This window comes from Adiantum capillus-veneris, chromosome 18 (genome assembly GCF_014529385.1).
Source record: "Adiantum capillus-veneris isolate H3 chromosome 18, ASM1452938v2, whole genome shotgun sequence".
Lineage (NCBI taxonomy): Eukaryota > Viridiplantae > Streptophyta > Polypodiopsida > Polypodiales > Pteridaceae > Adiantum > Adiantum capillus-veneris.
In genome coordinates this window covers 5,368,819-5,384,925 of record NC_140948.1, presented here as the reverse complement: position 1 = coordinate 5,384,925, position 16,107 = coordinate 5,368,819, and the positions used below count along the sequence as shown (strand labels likewise).

The following is a 16,107-nucleotide window of genomic DNA, read 5'->3' as shown; positions in this document are numbered from 1 at the left end:
AAAGATGGCACGTTTCGAATGTGCATAGACTATAGGTCTTTAAACAAGATCACGATCAAGAATCGCTTTTCGATCCCTCGGATTGATGATATACTTGATAAGTTGCAGGGTGCAAGTGTCTTTAGTCGCATAGACTTAAAGAGTGGGTATCATCAGATACCGGAACGCCCCTGAGGATGTCCATAAGACTGCTTTCCGCACAACCTTTGGACTATATGAATTTTTGGTAATGCCTTTCGGCTTGACCAATGCTCCTGCGACGTTCAATCGCATGATGGACCGCATTTTCAGCCCATATTGATCTTTTACGGGAGTATTCTTTGACGACATACTCATATTCTCTAAGTCAGAAGAGGAACACCGGAAGCACTTGGACCTAGTGTTTCAAGAATTGCAAAAGCATGAGTTGCATGTGAATGCAAAGAAGAGCGAGTTCTTTCTCTCAGAGATGCACTATCTCAGCCATATAGTCTCTCACAATCAAGTGAGTATGGATCCTGCCAAGATCCGAGTGGTAGAAGATTGGCCTATTCCCACTACGGTACATGATGTACGTAGTTTCCTGGGATTATGTTCGTATTATCGAAGGTTTGTCCGAGGATTTGCTCATGTAGCAGGACCACTTCATGATTTGACAAAGAAGAAGATTCCTTTCAGATGGGGATCGAGACAACAAGGAGCTTTTGATCGGCTCAAGTACTTGCTAAGCCATGGACCTATTTTGATAGTGCCTGACTTAAGGAAACCATTTGAGGTTCACTCAGATGCTTCAGGCGATTGCATCGGAGCAATGTTAAACCAAGAAGGCCATGCAGTGGCCTACGAAAGCAGACGGCTTAAGGATGCAGAGTTGCATGCATCAATCTACAAAAAGGAACTCACGGTTGTGATTCACGCCTTATCCAACTGGAAGCACTATCTTCTAGGAGCGGATTTTGTGATCAAGACTGATCACCAGAGTTTGCGGTATTTTCTTACGCAAAGGAAACTATTTGAGAAGCAGAAGAGATGGGCAAACTTTTTGTCTATGTTTCATTTCCAGATCCTTCACACGGCTGGGAGTAAGAATGTGGTTGCAGACGCACTCTCTCGGCGACCAAGGGTGAACGCTATCACTTCGGTGTATCACCAAGAATTAGAATCACTACCGGATTTGTATCCAAATGATCCAAACTTCTCCACCATCTGGGGAAAGCTATAGCGTGGAGAGAATGAGTTCCCTTATTCCATTCGGGATGGTTATCTCTACCACCATCAGGCCATTTGTGTTGCAGAACCCTTAAGAAAGAAGATCATGGATGAAGCACACGCTTCGCCTTATGCGGATCATCGGGGTATTCTCCCTACGACCTTAGCAATGGAAAGATATTTCTTTTGGCCTAGCATTAAAGCAGACATTGATAAGTATGTCAGGGAATGCTTGGTTTGCCAAAAAGTGAAGTATGATCGGCATAAGACGCCTGGGTTGCTACAACCATTGCCTGTGCCTAATGAACCTTGGGAAAGTATTGCCATGGACTTCATCATGGACCTCCCTAGAACTCAGATTGGAAATGACGCAATCTGGACCATTGTGGACAGGTTTAGCAAGCAAGCATACTTTATACCAGTCAAGAAAACGATCAAAGCAGATCATATGGCTAGGGTCTTTCTAGCACAGATCTTTAAGCATCATGGAATGCCTAAGTCTATTGTGAGTGATCGAGATCCTCGCATGACAAGAAATTTTTGGCGTGCCTTGATGGATAATCTTGGTGCGAAGTTGAATTTTTCGTCTGCCTACCATCCTCAAACGGACGGGCAAAGTGAGATAGCCAATTCCACAGTATTGGATATGTTAAAAGCTTATGTCTCAGACCGGCAATCTGACTGGGAGAAGTATTTGCCCCTTGTCAAGTATGCGTATAACAATACCATACACTCATCGACGGGGAAAGCACCTTTTGAGATTCTTTATGGTAAGCCTTTGCTTCCACCGATCCTTTTAACTAAGGATAAGATCTTTGCAGCATATGAATTTGTCCGGGATTTGGACACAGCCTACGGGCAAGTTAGGAGAGCTATTCTACGCTCTCAGGAAAAGCATAAGAAAGCTACAGACAAGCACAAGAGGAATCTAGACTTAACAGTCGGACAGTTAGTCTTACTCAAGTTTGAGAAGGCGACTTAAGAAACAAGCGTCTCATAAGGGGAAGGTGGTAAAACTTTCTACCCGTTATTATGGGCCGTTTAAGATCACTAAGCAAGTGAATGATGTCACCTTCCGATTGGAGCTACCGCCTAATTGAAAGATCCATAATGCGTTCCATGTCAGTTTACTCCGGCCGTGTGTGGGACCGCCTCCGAGTCAGCCAAGTGCTGAGGAACCTCCTGAGGTTGAGGAAACAGAAGAAATACTCCAACCGGAGCAGATAGTAAGTCATCAGGAGCGGCCCCTCAAGTCCGAAAAAATAACACGGAAGTATTTGGTTAAGTTTAAGAACTATTCGAATCTAGATGCTCAGTGGATGACACAAGAGGAATTAGCAGCTTATCCCAAGATACTGGAGACATATGTCCAAGCACTACAGTTGAGGTCAACTGTTTAGAAGCCACAGGGATGTTGCTAATTGGACTATTTTCTTAATTATTTTTAATGATTAATCTCTTTTTCTAGGATATTTTATTGTGTACACTAAGAACTATTAAAAGATTGTAGCTACAGGAAGTGCCATCAAGAACGGACAACTCTGATGTGTTATTTGATGGGTGACAGTAAACATCGCGAAGGAGTTTCCGTAAGTAGGTGAAAAGGACCGGGTTACGAGTGCCCCTGATGCGTCACATGATGGGTGACGGGTGCATCAGTAAGGGGGCATTCCGTAGGCTAAGGAGGAAATCCAAACTGAGTAAGAAAATACGCGTAAGAACGCAAGCACAAGAATAAAGATGGGTTCAATGAAGCTTTTTACGAAAAGCAAGAACATTCGCGGGAGGGCAGATGCTTTCCCGCCAGGAGTCTGTGTCTGCATTGCATCTGTGGTCGTGTTCTGCACCCGGGGACGCCTGGAATGTGTTTGTGTCGCATTGTTTCTAACTCACTGAGTGGTTTTTAAAGTTTGAACACGTTCACACTTTATTTTATAAAGTGGCCGGTCACTTTTAAGTGACCAGCCCTCTTATAATAAAATAAAGCAAGGCTCTTCTAAAAAAGAAAAACCAGCGCTAATAAGTTACGTAGGGCTGAAAACAGCAAGCTCTCTCTCTCCTCTCTCTAGAAGCGCCAAAAACGGCGAGCTCTCTCTCTCCTCTCTCTAGAAGCGCCAAAGCTTCTGCTTTTTGTGCCCTATTTCCGCCGGGTGCTCAGGCCTATAAAAAGGCAGCAAGCGTTCCAGTTTTAGGAGGCCAAGAGCAGCAGAAGTAGTTAGCGCTGAGGATTCTGGAGCAAGTACCGGCCACGGAAATCTGCGAGAGTTCGTGTGACGACGGAGTGCAGAAGTCGCTTTCTCGAGCGAGGAGCAATAGGTATAATTTGTCGTTTACACATCGCGAGTATTGCTTTGTGTGGTTGTTTCGCAGGAATCCTCCCTCACGGGAAGTCCCTCACGAGAAGTACGACCTTTGCGTCTAAGTCCCTTATGGGAAAGTACGGCTTTGCGCCTAAGTCCCTTACGGGAAAGAACGGCCTTGTGCCCAAGCCCTTTTACGAGAAAGAACAACCTTCGGGTCTAAGATTACAGAACATAGGGGTTTCCTCGGGTTCTCGTGCTTGTATATGAATTCTCCCTGAATAAAGAATACTCTTAACCGGGGGGGGGGGACCAGCCCATCTTCTGGTCCCCAATACTGTGTCGATCTTCTCCCTTCTCTCACATTTGCAAAGTATTTTATTTTTCAGATTAAGTGCTCGTGTACGCTCCCGTTTTGTGACACCTTCTCTTGCCGTCATTATTGAAGATTCTTCAAAACCCACTTTGGCATGTCAGGAGTTATGGTTTATGGGGCACATAGAGTAGGATTGGCATAGATGAACTAGCTAGCAAAGCCGATGTTGTACTTGTTGAAACTTGGGAGCATCATGCACAAAGGGTTACTGGGCTCGAAGAATACAATGTACATTCATTGATGGGGTCAAAGAATCCAAGAAACGAAGCGGACAAGGAGGGGTAACATATATGATTAAGAAAGGGTTGGAAGATTTTGTATCAATTGTGAATGACAAGCATAAATGTTATGTATGGCTGAAAATAATGATACCAAAAAGAGAACCCATTTTTGTAGCCAGTTGCGACATTCCTCATAATGATTCCCCTTTTTATGCTTGCATGGATAGAGATCAATCATTTGTTGATTTAGAGAAGAACATTGCTTGTTTTAACGGCAATGCTGATGTTATTGTCTTTGGGGATATGAATGCCCCCACAAAAACGTTACAATATAATAGACAACAATTTGATATGCCATACATTTCAAGAGAGTTGGAGAAAGTTCACTTTGTATGATCGTACTTCAAAGGATGAAAATGATCTGGATCACTATGGAGAGCTACTTTTACACACGTGTAATAGTACGGGTATGCTCATTGTCAATGGTATATCTTTATTGAGAGGAACCGATAAATTTACATGTAGAACACACAATGGGGATAGTGTGATTGACTATATGCTACTCTCTAAAGCCATCATGTATCACATGAAGAGTTTTACACTTGGTCAATGAACCTCAGAATCAGACCATCGGACATTATGTATTGACCTTACATGTGGAGAAACAATCAAGTATAAAAATCTCAACCAAAGTGAAGAAAAGTTATTTGTTTGCAAGTAATTCAAATGGGCACCAATGTATATTGAAATGATTGAGCAAAAGTTATGAATGATAAAGCTCCAATATGATGCACCATTGTAAACTAAATGGGAAGCTTTCAAGAAAGTTATTTGTTCTTATGCCGAAGAATGCTTTGCCATAAAGCATGTCTATGGTATCAACAAAGGTGTAGATCACGCAAAAGGTGGTTTGATAAAGAGTGTCAAGATGCTCGAAAGTCCTTGATAAAGTTAGATGGAACTATGGACAAAGATAACTATCAAAGTCATTTGCATGCATACAAGGCATTGATTCAAAAGAAGAGAAGAACATGAAGAAAAGGCGCGTGCATGTGAAAGATTTTGGAGAAACTTGTAGGAAAATCGGAATGAGAGTTTTGGTAACTTGCGTCTTGTGGATATGTACGCACATTGTAGGCAACTATATGAGCAACCAAATGCCGGAAAGATGTCATTTTATGGTTCACTCCCATGTACGCCCCCCTAATTTAAAAATTAAGGATGTGTGTGGCGGGCTTGCAAAGTTAGCCACTTGTAAACTAGGGAGATCTTCAAGGTATCAAGCTGAAAATGATTTAATGGAAGGGAGATTTATCACATGATTGGATTTGTGATGTGTTCAACCTTGCACTTCAAAATGGTATGCCTTGTGATTGGAGCACTAATTGGATCAAGCTTTTGCATAAAGGATGGGATGTAAAGAATGTAAATAACTATCGGACTATAATAATTTTTGCAAGCACTATTGGGGTTAAACAAGGATATCCGTTGTCACCAACTCTCTTTGATCTATGCATTGATCAATTGGCACTAATGACACTTAACTTTATGCAAACAGGCATTGAAGAGGTTACTATTCGCAATGTACTGATCGTGCTTTTGTTGCATGTGGATGATGTAGTGCTTCTGTCACACACTTCAAAAGATGCACAAAAGCTTATGGTTGTCCTTGAGAACTTTCACTTGCATAGTGGGATAATTGTGAATGAATCCAATACAAAAGTTATCCTTGTGAAAACCAACCATAAGGAGAAGCAATGCATTGTATACAACAATGAGACACTTGAAGTTGTTGAGAGCTTTAAGTACCTTGGCCTAGAGGTTCCAGCCAATCACAAGTGTTATGAATGTGCTATGCGTCGTTTGGAAGTTGAGAACATGTGTAATGGGAGGGATTTCAAAAGTTGGTTTCTTAAATGGTACCAACAACAGGACGGACACCACGTGCTGACGAGAAAGAAAACTTTTAAGCGCTTCAAAAACAACTGAACTGAAAGAGATGCACGACACACGAGAAGGGGAGTAGTGGAGTTCCACCCTAAGAGAGCACGGTCCCCAAACCCCGGCGTCCCTTTCAATATTCCTTTACATTGTTTCAGCTCAATACAAGCCGGTACTTTGTCCTCTACACTCCCACGCCGAGACGTGCCAGAGACCGAGTCCATGGCACATTTAAAGGCCCTGGGCCTATTCAAAAGCAGTACATGAAAAGCGTCCAGTTCTAAAAAGCATCTTGCCTTCCAAAAGCAGCTAGCACCAAATTCGGAAATCCGTACAACTGCCACATCATCAGCGCAAATTGCGGACGTTCATAGAGCTGCCTTTCATTAGATGAGAATACAAGTACACGCAACAAGAAATGCTAATCTATTGAGCTCTTTGTTAATTATTGCGCTCTGTGAAGACATGGAACCTCACATGTCAGGTGATTAATAGCTCTTTTTTTCTCACTTCGAACTTGCAATACTGACCTCCTATCAAAGACATGTAATTATACTTGGCACAGCATTCTCAAAAGAGCCAGTTTCTTCTTAGAGACCAGAACCACATCATACCCTTGCCTTGTTTGGGAAAAGTAGTTTGCCTTCTGTAATTTTTTTCAAAAATCAAAGTGCATATCTTATTCTGCTCACGGTGTTTAGCTGGAGCATAGCCAGTAGCTCAGCTACTTGCTCAAAATGCTTATTTCTAGTAATACATGCTGTCGACGTGACTTTTAAGAACCAGGTATTCATCTACTCTAGAATGGATGTGCACCCGTTTATGCACAAATGCACCCCATATATAGACAAGCAAGAGGATGTAAAAAGAGACGAAGTTCTATGAACAAATTTCTTAAACATGCCAGATGTTCATTTACAAGGACATGGCCAAATGAAACTGTGTAAACTTCACCACCCAAAATTTCTATAAAAACAACCTTGGACTGATGTACTTCACATTAAAAACCATCGTTTTCACAAAGCCAGATAAAACCTTAGGCAAAAAAGAAGCTTACCAAGATATCTTGAGCAACCCAGGCAAATGACAGATGGCGATAGACAGCCCAAACTGTGGCAAAAGTAATACAGAACGGCGATACAATGAGCGTCAAAAGTGATACTGGGCCAACAAGCGGTAAGTTTGCATAAAGTCCATTTGCCCGTGTGAACCACCTGTAGTAGTGTTCATATAAGAGCCAATAAACACAGTATCAAGTCTTGTGAATGTGCAATCAAAGACCCAACTTGATATTATAATTATGAGGAGAGGAAAAACCTTGAAAGTAATGCCACGGAACAGGTTTGCAATCCCTACAAAAAAAAAGTTGAGAGTCAGTTTTTCTTTTTTCTTTTTTCTTTTTTTTTGGGGGGGGGGAGGTTGTGTGGTTTTACAATGTACAACCTAAGGATAGAATGCGAGAACAACATAGAGAGACATGCAATGAGAGGGGCAAAAGAAAACTGGAATCTGGTATATACAATAAGAAGAATTCTCTCATGGAACGCCTGTACAGCCTACAACTCCTCGATGTCAATAAGAAAAAACATAGACATTTGTGCCTTAATTAGGTGCACGCAAATTAAATTGCTCACCTCAACTCCACCAATACAAAAGAGGATCACAAGCAGCAGCAAAAACCATGTGGACATCAACTTGTATATCATGAACAAGAAGCCTGAAGCGAAGAACACGAATAGGACGGCAGATGCCACATTGATGTTAAGAACATTGGAATCCTCTTCCACATGCTCACCATCGAAATCATCAACATTTTCCTACAGAGTATATCAATCATCACTTAGAATCAATCAATAAAATAAGAATGTGCAAGTCATCCATACTAGCTCTCATTGCACCATGACATCCTAAAGAGGAGAGTGGAAATCCTAACATACTTGATTGTGTTTTCAGTTCTGCATCTGTTCATGTATGTGTTTTATGGGTTTAGACACGATGTTCCAGGCAGTATATAGCATAGTTCTCAATTCCAGGAACTCCTCATGCTGAATTCAAGGCAGGCATCAACATTGAAAAAGCTAAAACTAAAATTGTAATTTTGCATTTACGGAGGCTGGACTGAATCATGTACATAAACGAATCGAGAATTAGGTTGAGAGTAGCATAATTATTCTAAACATGACTAGGCGGCTGGTGTACAAGGCAGCAACAACACGTTGCATGGCCACCAGTAGGCCTGCAACCCCAATCCAAGCATAAGCACCCAACCCCAAGTTCCCATGTTGTAGGGTGGCTTTTAGACTCGGCTGCACAAGGATAGCTCACAGCCTTTTACTGACGATCTGCAAACCCCCGAGTTTTGACAAACTTGTAGACTATGAACCCCTAGCTTTTACTAAAAATAACACTTTCCAAAACGTTATCCATATACGCAACGTGCAGGTGTGCTTGCATGCATGAGCACGTGACTGAATGTGTGCGTATGTGAATGCACGTGTATGCATGCGTGTGTCTGTGCAGTTGTGATTGTCATATATTGTCAGATGGCTCAGAAGGTCTCAGTATGAAAGACCAGACCTTGACTAGCTTGCAGTGTTCGTCTGCAGTATCATAGAAACTCCAAGCTGACCAGATAGAGGCACATGTTATAGTGCCCACTGCCATAATCCAAAGGACGAACTCAGCCGCATCCACAGCCGGCCGCTCAGGAGAATAAAGTTGCACTTTTACTGTAAAATAGCAAGGAGCAAACCAAAGCAGTATAAGAATCTTGCTCCCTTACTTTACTTGATTACAACTTGTCATTTCACCTTTTAACAGAAGTAAAGCAACTTGCGAAAATATGATGCAGCCAAAGCAAACAAGGGGTTTATCTAGAAGCAAGCATACCCTGTTGTTTCGCCTTTAAAGCCTGTTCCAGATGTTCACCAGCTGATTTTGGTAGCAACACAGCAGGAATGTTGATATCCAGAAATGTTTCAGGATCATCTTTATCACAGACCATCTTGTAGAGCTCTATAGAACAGAAACATATTATTTAGTTCATCCAAGACATTTAGCAGACCAGGCCCTCCAACTCATCCAAACATGGAGGGCAGATACACGTTTGAGTCTCTACAGCCAAGGCCACATTGCAAAACCCACAAATTGATTGGCAATGGTGCCAAAAAAGGGTCAAAAAACAGTCAATACAAGGAGACCACATACAAAGTAAAAGACCCACAATATCTCTAGCTCTAAGCATGAATCTGTATAAAGCTACACGCCAAGATGAATTGCACAAACCTTATAACTGGCGTTTATATCTAGTTGTGCACAGCGCATCCTCTATCCAAAAGTTTCAATTAGGGTTTTAGCTCAAATTGACAATTTCTACAAATGCACAAAGAACAACCACCATTTGAGTAATGTGTTTTCTGGCCCCTCTAAAGCCATTTTAATTTGAGCTGACACAGATCTTGATAATTCCTGCGCATGCATAAAAAATAATGCCAGTCAAAAAATCTACTGGGGCAGAATCTGAATCTAACTTAATGGTTGAATAACGATGTTACACGTCAGTGAACATACAAACATCCAAACAATCCTCCTGAGACAAAAACTAGAAGCATCCATGTTTCCTTAAAACGCTCAAGGGTTTCATCTCATTGATCCTCCCCTTGCCTATATCAATGCTTATGTGCTTTTAATATATGTCGCTAGATGAATTTGGGAAAGGCCCAGATTCAAGTATACAGGAATATTGGAAAGTAGAAGTATTGTTGTCCAAGAGACGCTATTTGCTCAAAAGTGGGAACAGAACAAGGCTCCAAACTTCACACACGCACCCTCAGCATACATCAACAGAAAGAACTGTGTACGAATGTAACCAATCCTCCACTGTGATGTCAATTTACTGAAAAAGGAGATCATTGCCCATCCAGAAACTAAATACTGACTTGTAGGATACCTTCTTTTGTGTTCACTACAATCATAGCCGTTGCACCTGCTGCTTGTGCAACTCTTGCCTTTCTTGTGAAAGTGCAATCGCCTCTTTGGATCAAAGCAGCATAACCATCAAGCTGGAGTGATCATTTATGAAGGTTAGAAACTCCTCAAAACCATGATGTTATGTCACAGTGGTCCTGTAGATGAAAATAACCTGATTGGAGGTTGCATTGCAGCATGTAGCCGGGATGGCAGCTTCTAAATCATAGATTCTAGCTTCTCGTGCATGTGCCTCCATAGGCTTGCCAAAACGTGCACTCACTCCAACGACTTCACCTTCCTTTGTCCCATTTATCCAACTTTGAACTTTGACCTGAAAAACCAACCATGTCAAAATCAATGTATCAGACTTAACAAAATATACACTGTCTCTCTGAAAGCTATAGTTTGAATCTTATTTCAAATTTGGCATGATTTGATGTTCAAACTTTACTGACAAAACTCTTCTTGTGTTTTTCAAAGAAGGCTTGTTAGCCAAGATCTTGCACATACCTCCGTAAAATCTGAAGATATAAGGTCAAATAAAGGCTAAAACATGTGTACAAAACATGTATTTAAAAGGAGCATGACCACCATACATGTGAAAGAGAGACGCTTCTGTTTACAAAAGATGAGTTAAAGTCAATAATGTTAGCAATGCCAAAAGAACTAAAGACAATTTTCAAAGCTTGCCAATATGACCTTTACTTTCACTGCTTGTACAAACTGTTCCAAGCTTTTCGTTCAAACTTCACCTTCCAGATGGCTTTCACTCTTAACTGCTGCACAAAGACCCATGATTGCAGGTGTTGGTCACCCTTTCACCCTCCTTGTAGGGATTGTAGGCACATATAGGGTTTGCACACCAAGCACTTTGCACATTTTATATTTTTCCCAGTTTCGTGGATTTTTTGTGTTGGTAATTTTCTCTAGCCATTCCCCTTTGTTGGTAGCCCTTGCTCATCCTCCTTGATCACACTTGTGCATCTCTTAATTGCCAATGTTGTAAAATTTGTGCCATCAACATTTTGTCCCGACCCCAATGGTGGTTGCGCTCTCACAAGCGGACTTAACCAGAATCTCCTTCCACTATTGTGTCCGATATTGTGTGTCTTGAGAGGGGAGCATTTCACAGCGTACGTATCCTCAAGACGACTTCTTCTCGCCTATGCTAGAGACTTCTTCACTTGGGATTTTTGCCGATTTCCCACCTTGCCAACTTTCTCTCCTTTTGGTCAAAGGTCCTGTTGAGGGAGGTTCTCCACATTATGCTCTGTCTTGTCGATTTCCCACCTTGGCAACTTTCTTTCCTTTTGGTTAGAGTGTTCCTCAAACCATAGTCACAAGGAATGGCCATTTTGAGGCCTTTGTTCCCCGTTCCCATTCCTACTTGCCGTTCCGTGTTTCAAATGTGAGTATCCGTAACAGGGAATGGCATTTCATGCCCATCGCCGTTCCCCGTTCCCTATTCCAATTTCCCGTTTTGGGTAACTATGCCTCGAAAACAGCTGAAGGGGGGTCTCTACATTATACTCCTTGTCTCGTCTCATGCTAATACACTTGATTTCCCTATCTAAGTGGTGATTGCCATTGATAAGCTATGGGACACTCCTTTTTTGTCACTTCCAATATAACTTTTCAGTGACTTGTTCCACAGTTGGCCAATCCATCAAGCTTCAGCTTTGCTATGAGACTTTATCCTTGCATCTCAGCCTTGGTCATCATCACAATGACGTTGTATGCGTCGCCATGTTGTGGGTTCGGCACTCATTCCGTCAGGTTTTCTTCTTTTCCATACAAGGTTGCATACCTGACCCCGTGTTCCCATACCCTACATACCTTACGTATTTTATCAATCAATTCGTCTCACACATCACATCTTTTAAAATTAGAAAAGGTATGGCGGTACAACCATACTTTACACTTCAAGTTTTGATGGCATCATTGTAGCATCACTTGCATTGTAGCGTCATTTGACATATACGTTCCATGTATGCACTTTACCTAAAGCTTTATCTTTGATCAACAATCTACAAATAAAATAATCTTGTGCATTTTTTTCAATACATTGCCACCTTACACGTGGCCTAGGGGGCTCTTTGTCCTTTTTGTTTTAGCATTCGTAGAGTTTTTGTCACAAAATGATGACGTGGCAGTATTGCCCAGATAGAGGGGTGCTGACGCGACAATAGACAATACGGATTTTCGGAATATGCACTGACAAGGGAACTGACTTCCCTGGTTACTTGAGCCGAAAATCCTCTTTTGCGAATGCAAGAAAACAAAAAAAGCTTGTACACTTCAAAGGATTGTCCAGTTCGTTCTCATCTTCTTCTAACAGCTCGAACAGCTCATCCTCTTCTGACTCGAGTGATGAGGATAGAAAGGGCAAGAAATGACGAAAGAACCAGAGATTGGGAAAGATCAAGAAGGCCAAGAAAAGCGGATCCTGACACTTTTTTGACAGTTCTAATGAGGATTCATCCTCTTCTGAGAGTTCGGACACCGATGACCATATGTTTTACTAAAAAAGGAAGCACTTTTACAAAGCCAACCAATAAGACTTTCTCCAAGACAAGGGCAAAAGGAATTCAAAGAGGGTGGAGAGGCAGTAAAGTTTGAATACTTTTCAAGGTTTCGAGATGCTCCCAAGGCTTTAGTCTTTATCCAACATAGCATTTTTTGGAGGCCGCTGTACAGAGCACTCCAAGATTAGACGGGCAACATCCTTTTTGAGAGTCAATGCACGGACATGGTGGTCCACTCTTTTGTTAAGAAAAGAAGCACCGACAAAGTGGTTGAAGATTTTCTTCATGGCTCACTCAAGAATACAAACGAGACGTGATTACTTACTGGAATCATCTTCGGATGGTCAAGGCTTCTAGAACCCTTGGACACTTACTATGAGAGATTTTGGGATGTTTTCCTACCTGTTTCATCCTTTAAGAAGATCAGTTTCAAGCAGCAAATCGAGTGGTTTTGTTGTGGACTTCCCAAAGAGACCCGAGATTATTTCCATTAGCAGAAGTCCGAGTTTTTACAACAAATAATGGGACATGCTAAGTGGGCATTTTCTATGCATTCGGGTAACTTGGCTTATCCACCAAATGAACCTTCATCAACAAGTCATAACAGAAGCAGATGACAGAGAGATACATGATCTCGACTGACAGAAGAACAGAAAGACGAATATTTCAAAGCGGGAAAGTGTTTTGAATGTCGAGAACAAGGACATATCTCTGCACAATGCCCCAAAAAGGCACAAGAATGAGAATGATTGATAGATTGAAAATATAACTGGGCGAGGAGATACTCGTTCCAAAACAGATATTAGATAGAAAATTACGGATGAACTGGCATTGTGTTTTTGTTTTGTGAATTTTTGAATGAATAAAGTAGGACTTTTTTAAGATGATTTTGATGAAACTGATGTTGTATGGGAGATCCTACTTTTAATGAACAGATAACAGGCAGAGTTACAGGGGAACGCCCCCTAGCCCTCGTTCCGGCGTTCCGGGGGGCAGTTCCCTTCCCGAACATTCCGAGACGTCCCGGAACGTTTGACGTTCCGGGTGGCCAGTGCAAACCGGACCGGCCATTCCGGAACGTTCCGGAACGTCCCCGGAACGTTCCGGAATGCCCCTGGAACGGCCAACGGCTACAAACAAATTTGGCAAAAATTGAAAAAATTGAAGTAAATGTTTGGGCTTTGTTTTGAAGTGTGCAAGGCCTCAAGGACTCATAAAATGCACCCCCCTCCCCCTTTCTCTCCACAAGCTAATCCTCAAGGCTCAAGCTCTCTCCCTCTCACACTCTCAAGATCTCTCCCTCTCAAGACTCGCTCTCTCAAGGCTCAAGGCTCAAGGTTTCACACCTTCAAGCTCTCTTCCTCTCCCTCCCACTCTCTCAAATCTCTCCCTCTCCCTCTCTCTCTCCCTCTCTCTCTCTCTCTCTCTCTCTCTCTCTCTCTCTCTCTCACATCATCATCTAGTCATAGCAAGGTTGAATGGTCTTCAAAACGAGTTTTTTGTGAGTATTAGAGTCAAAGCACTCTAATACTCCTTGTATTTAAACACAAGGAGCTAAAAATGCACTATTTGGGTGTTTTTTATACCTCCCGTTCCGCGCCGTTCCCGTTCCGGACCCCTAGCCGTTCCCCCGTTCCGCAAGGATCCCATCGCCGTTCCCGTTCCGCGTTCCGGTTAACTATGATAACAGGATCGAGAATGCGATGATGATGATTTCGGAGCAATGACAGTTCTAGAATGAACCCGATAACGATAAGAATCATGATGAATGATTTTATGGAAATGTCGTGAGTGCATCAAGAGTTCCCACGAGATGAGATGGCCATACAACTAGAACTGAATGATTGAAACACTCTATTCAGTATGAACTCAATGTATGATTGATGGATTGGAATTCCCAGAAGATTACTCGCACATGGCTGTGTTTGAGTGAAGATGGAATGATTGACGAAATGAATGCAACATTTCGGTCTCAAGAAATCTATGGACAAGAAACATTCCTAGGCTACCTAAACCCTGGAAGTAGGAACAGCTTGTCCACATGCACATAAGGTTAGCACGTGACTCAAGTGTAACAGAGAGAGAGAGAGAGAGAGAGAGAGAGAGAGAGAGAGAGATGTGTCAGAGCAAGATGCCCCTTTACATAGTTGGTGACTCTGAATTGCCACTATAGGCGCCCTCATTTGGGTATTTCTTTATCAATTGAATTCTTCTCGTACAAGGAGTGGGAGCACTGAAAACCGAGAGTTTGTGCTCAAACAATCACGCAGCGTCAATATGCAAGTTCTGTGTGTGCAAGTGATGCCCCAACGGGTTGCTTTTACAGGCCCAAAAGACCTGCAACAATAGCACGTTCCCAAAAACCAGGGGTGCTCCCAAAACAGACCCCCCCCCCCCTCCCTCTCTGCTTTCTCCCCTAAAAAGAGAGAAGAAAATTACTTTTTTTATCTTAATTTAAAATTCTGCTTTAGAGACAGAAAACTCGTTGAGACCTTGAGTTTGTACAACAGTTTGACGTCGCCTTCTCTTGAGAGAGGTTTTCAAAACTTTCCAGGGAGCGAAAGGCGGCATCTTACTTGAAAGGAACTGGGATACTCGTTTGCCAGTGTCTTCGTTTCTGAAGATTACTTTGAAAGACCAAATTGAGCGGTTTTGTTGTGGTTTGCTAAAGAGATTCAAGACTATGCTTTACACCAAAAGTCTGACTCCATTCAGAGACTTATGGGACATGACTAAGCAACGATTTGGAATGCATGCCGGCTCATTGACTTATGCGACGGACATGATAGTCTCCACCTCAAAAAGGCAAGAGTCTGCCCCAGTGAAGAGAACCAATCAAGGGAACCGGATGACAACTCATCACCGGATTCTGGAGAATCAAAGGGTTCCGACGAACTAAGGGAACCAGATGCAAGTTCATCAAGGGATTCCAAAGAAAGAGGAATCAAATGATAGTGCGTCTTAAAGTTCCGATGATTGACATTGACGTGCCAATGAACAAGGGAAGCGAAAGACGCTACCCGCAGGTCCTAGGGCACAAGGAAAGAAAGGAAAAAGGGAATCAACTGGTAGATCAGAACGTTCCCCGAACCCAGGATAGGATTTTTGAAGCAGATCAATATGATCTAGATCTAGAAATTGCTTTTGCCAAGGTGCACAGGCTCTTGAGAAGTCTCAAGCACGGCTTAAGAAGGCAGCCGACACGATTCGACGCGACTTGCAACTGCAGGAAAATGATTTAGGTGCTCATCCGGTTTGAGAAGGCACGCCTTCGGAAACAAAAGAAAGAACAAACGAAAGAATGAGATAATGATTTTGGAGCAGTGACAGCTCCCGAATGAACCTGCAGTGAAAGAGAGAGAGGAGATACTTGTTCCGAAACAGATACTGGCTTTCCACGACAGGAAAGAGAAAGGTAAAGTGAACGATGGTTCTTAGTCAAGAACCATCGAGCTTTAAAGTGCGAAATGGATGGAGGACGACCTTGCAGATACTCCTCGGTTACTGGAACTTTACCTTGATATTTTCGGTCTAAGCTTTGTCTATTCCAAAAGATCCTGGAGTTCAGCAAGGTTGAATCTGGTGCA

At 42.3% G+C, this 16,107-nt stretch overlaps 1 protein-coding gene across 1 annotated transcript in view; it reads right to left on the bottom strand.

Annotated features, from left to right (window-relative positions):
- Positions 1–16,107, bottom strand: part of LOC147435175 (signal peptide peptidase-like 2) — a 29,479-nt gene that overhangs the window by 5,835 nt on the left and 7,537 nt on the right. Inside the window, exons 2-8 of the mRNA XM_086488277.1 lie at positions 10,168–10,326; positions 9,976–10,087; positions 8,916–9,041; positions 8,604–8,755; positions 7,661–7,843; positions 7,344–7,378; positions 7,084–7,240 (exon numbers count right to left, since the gene is read on the bottom strand). Coding sequence (XP_086344403.1) covers positions 7,084–7,240; positions 7,344–7,378; positions 7,661–7,843; positions 8,604–8,755; positions 8,916–9,041; positions 9,976–10,087; positions 10,168–10,326 — 924 coding nt within the window. The remainder of the gene's footprint in view (positions 1–7,083; positions 7,241–7,343; positions 7,379–7,660; positions 7,844–8,603; positions 8,756–8,915; positions 9,042–9,975; positions 10,088–10,167; positions 10,327–16,107) is intronic.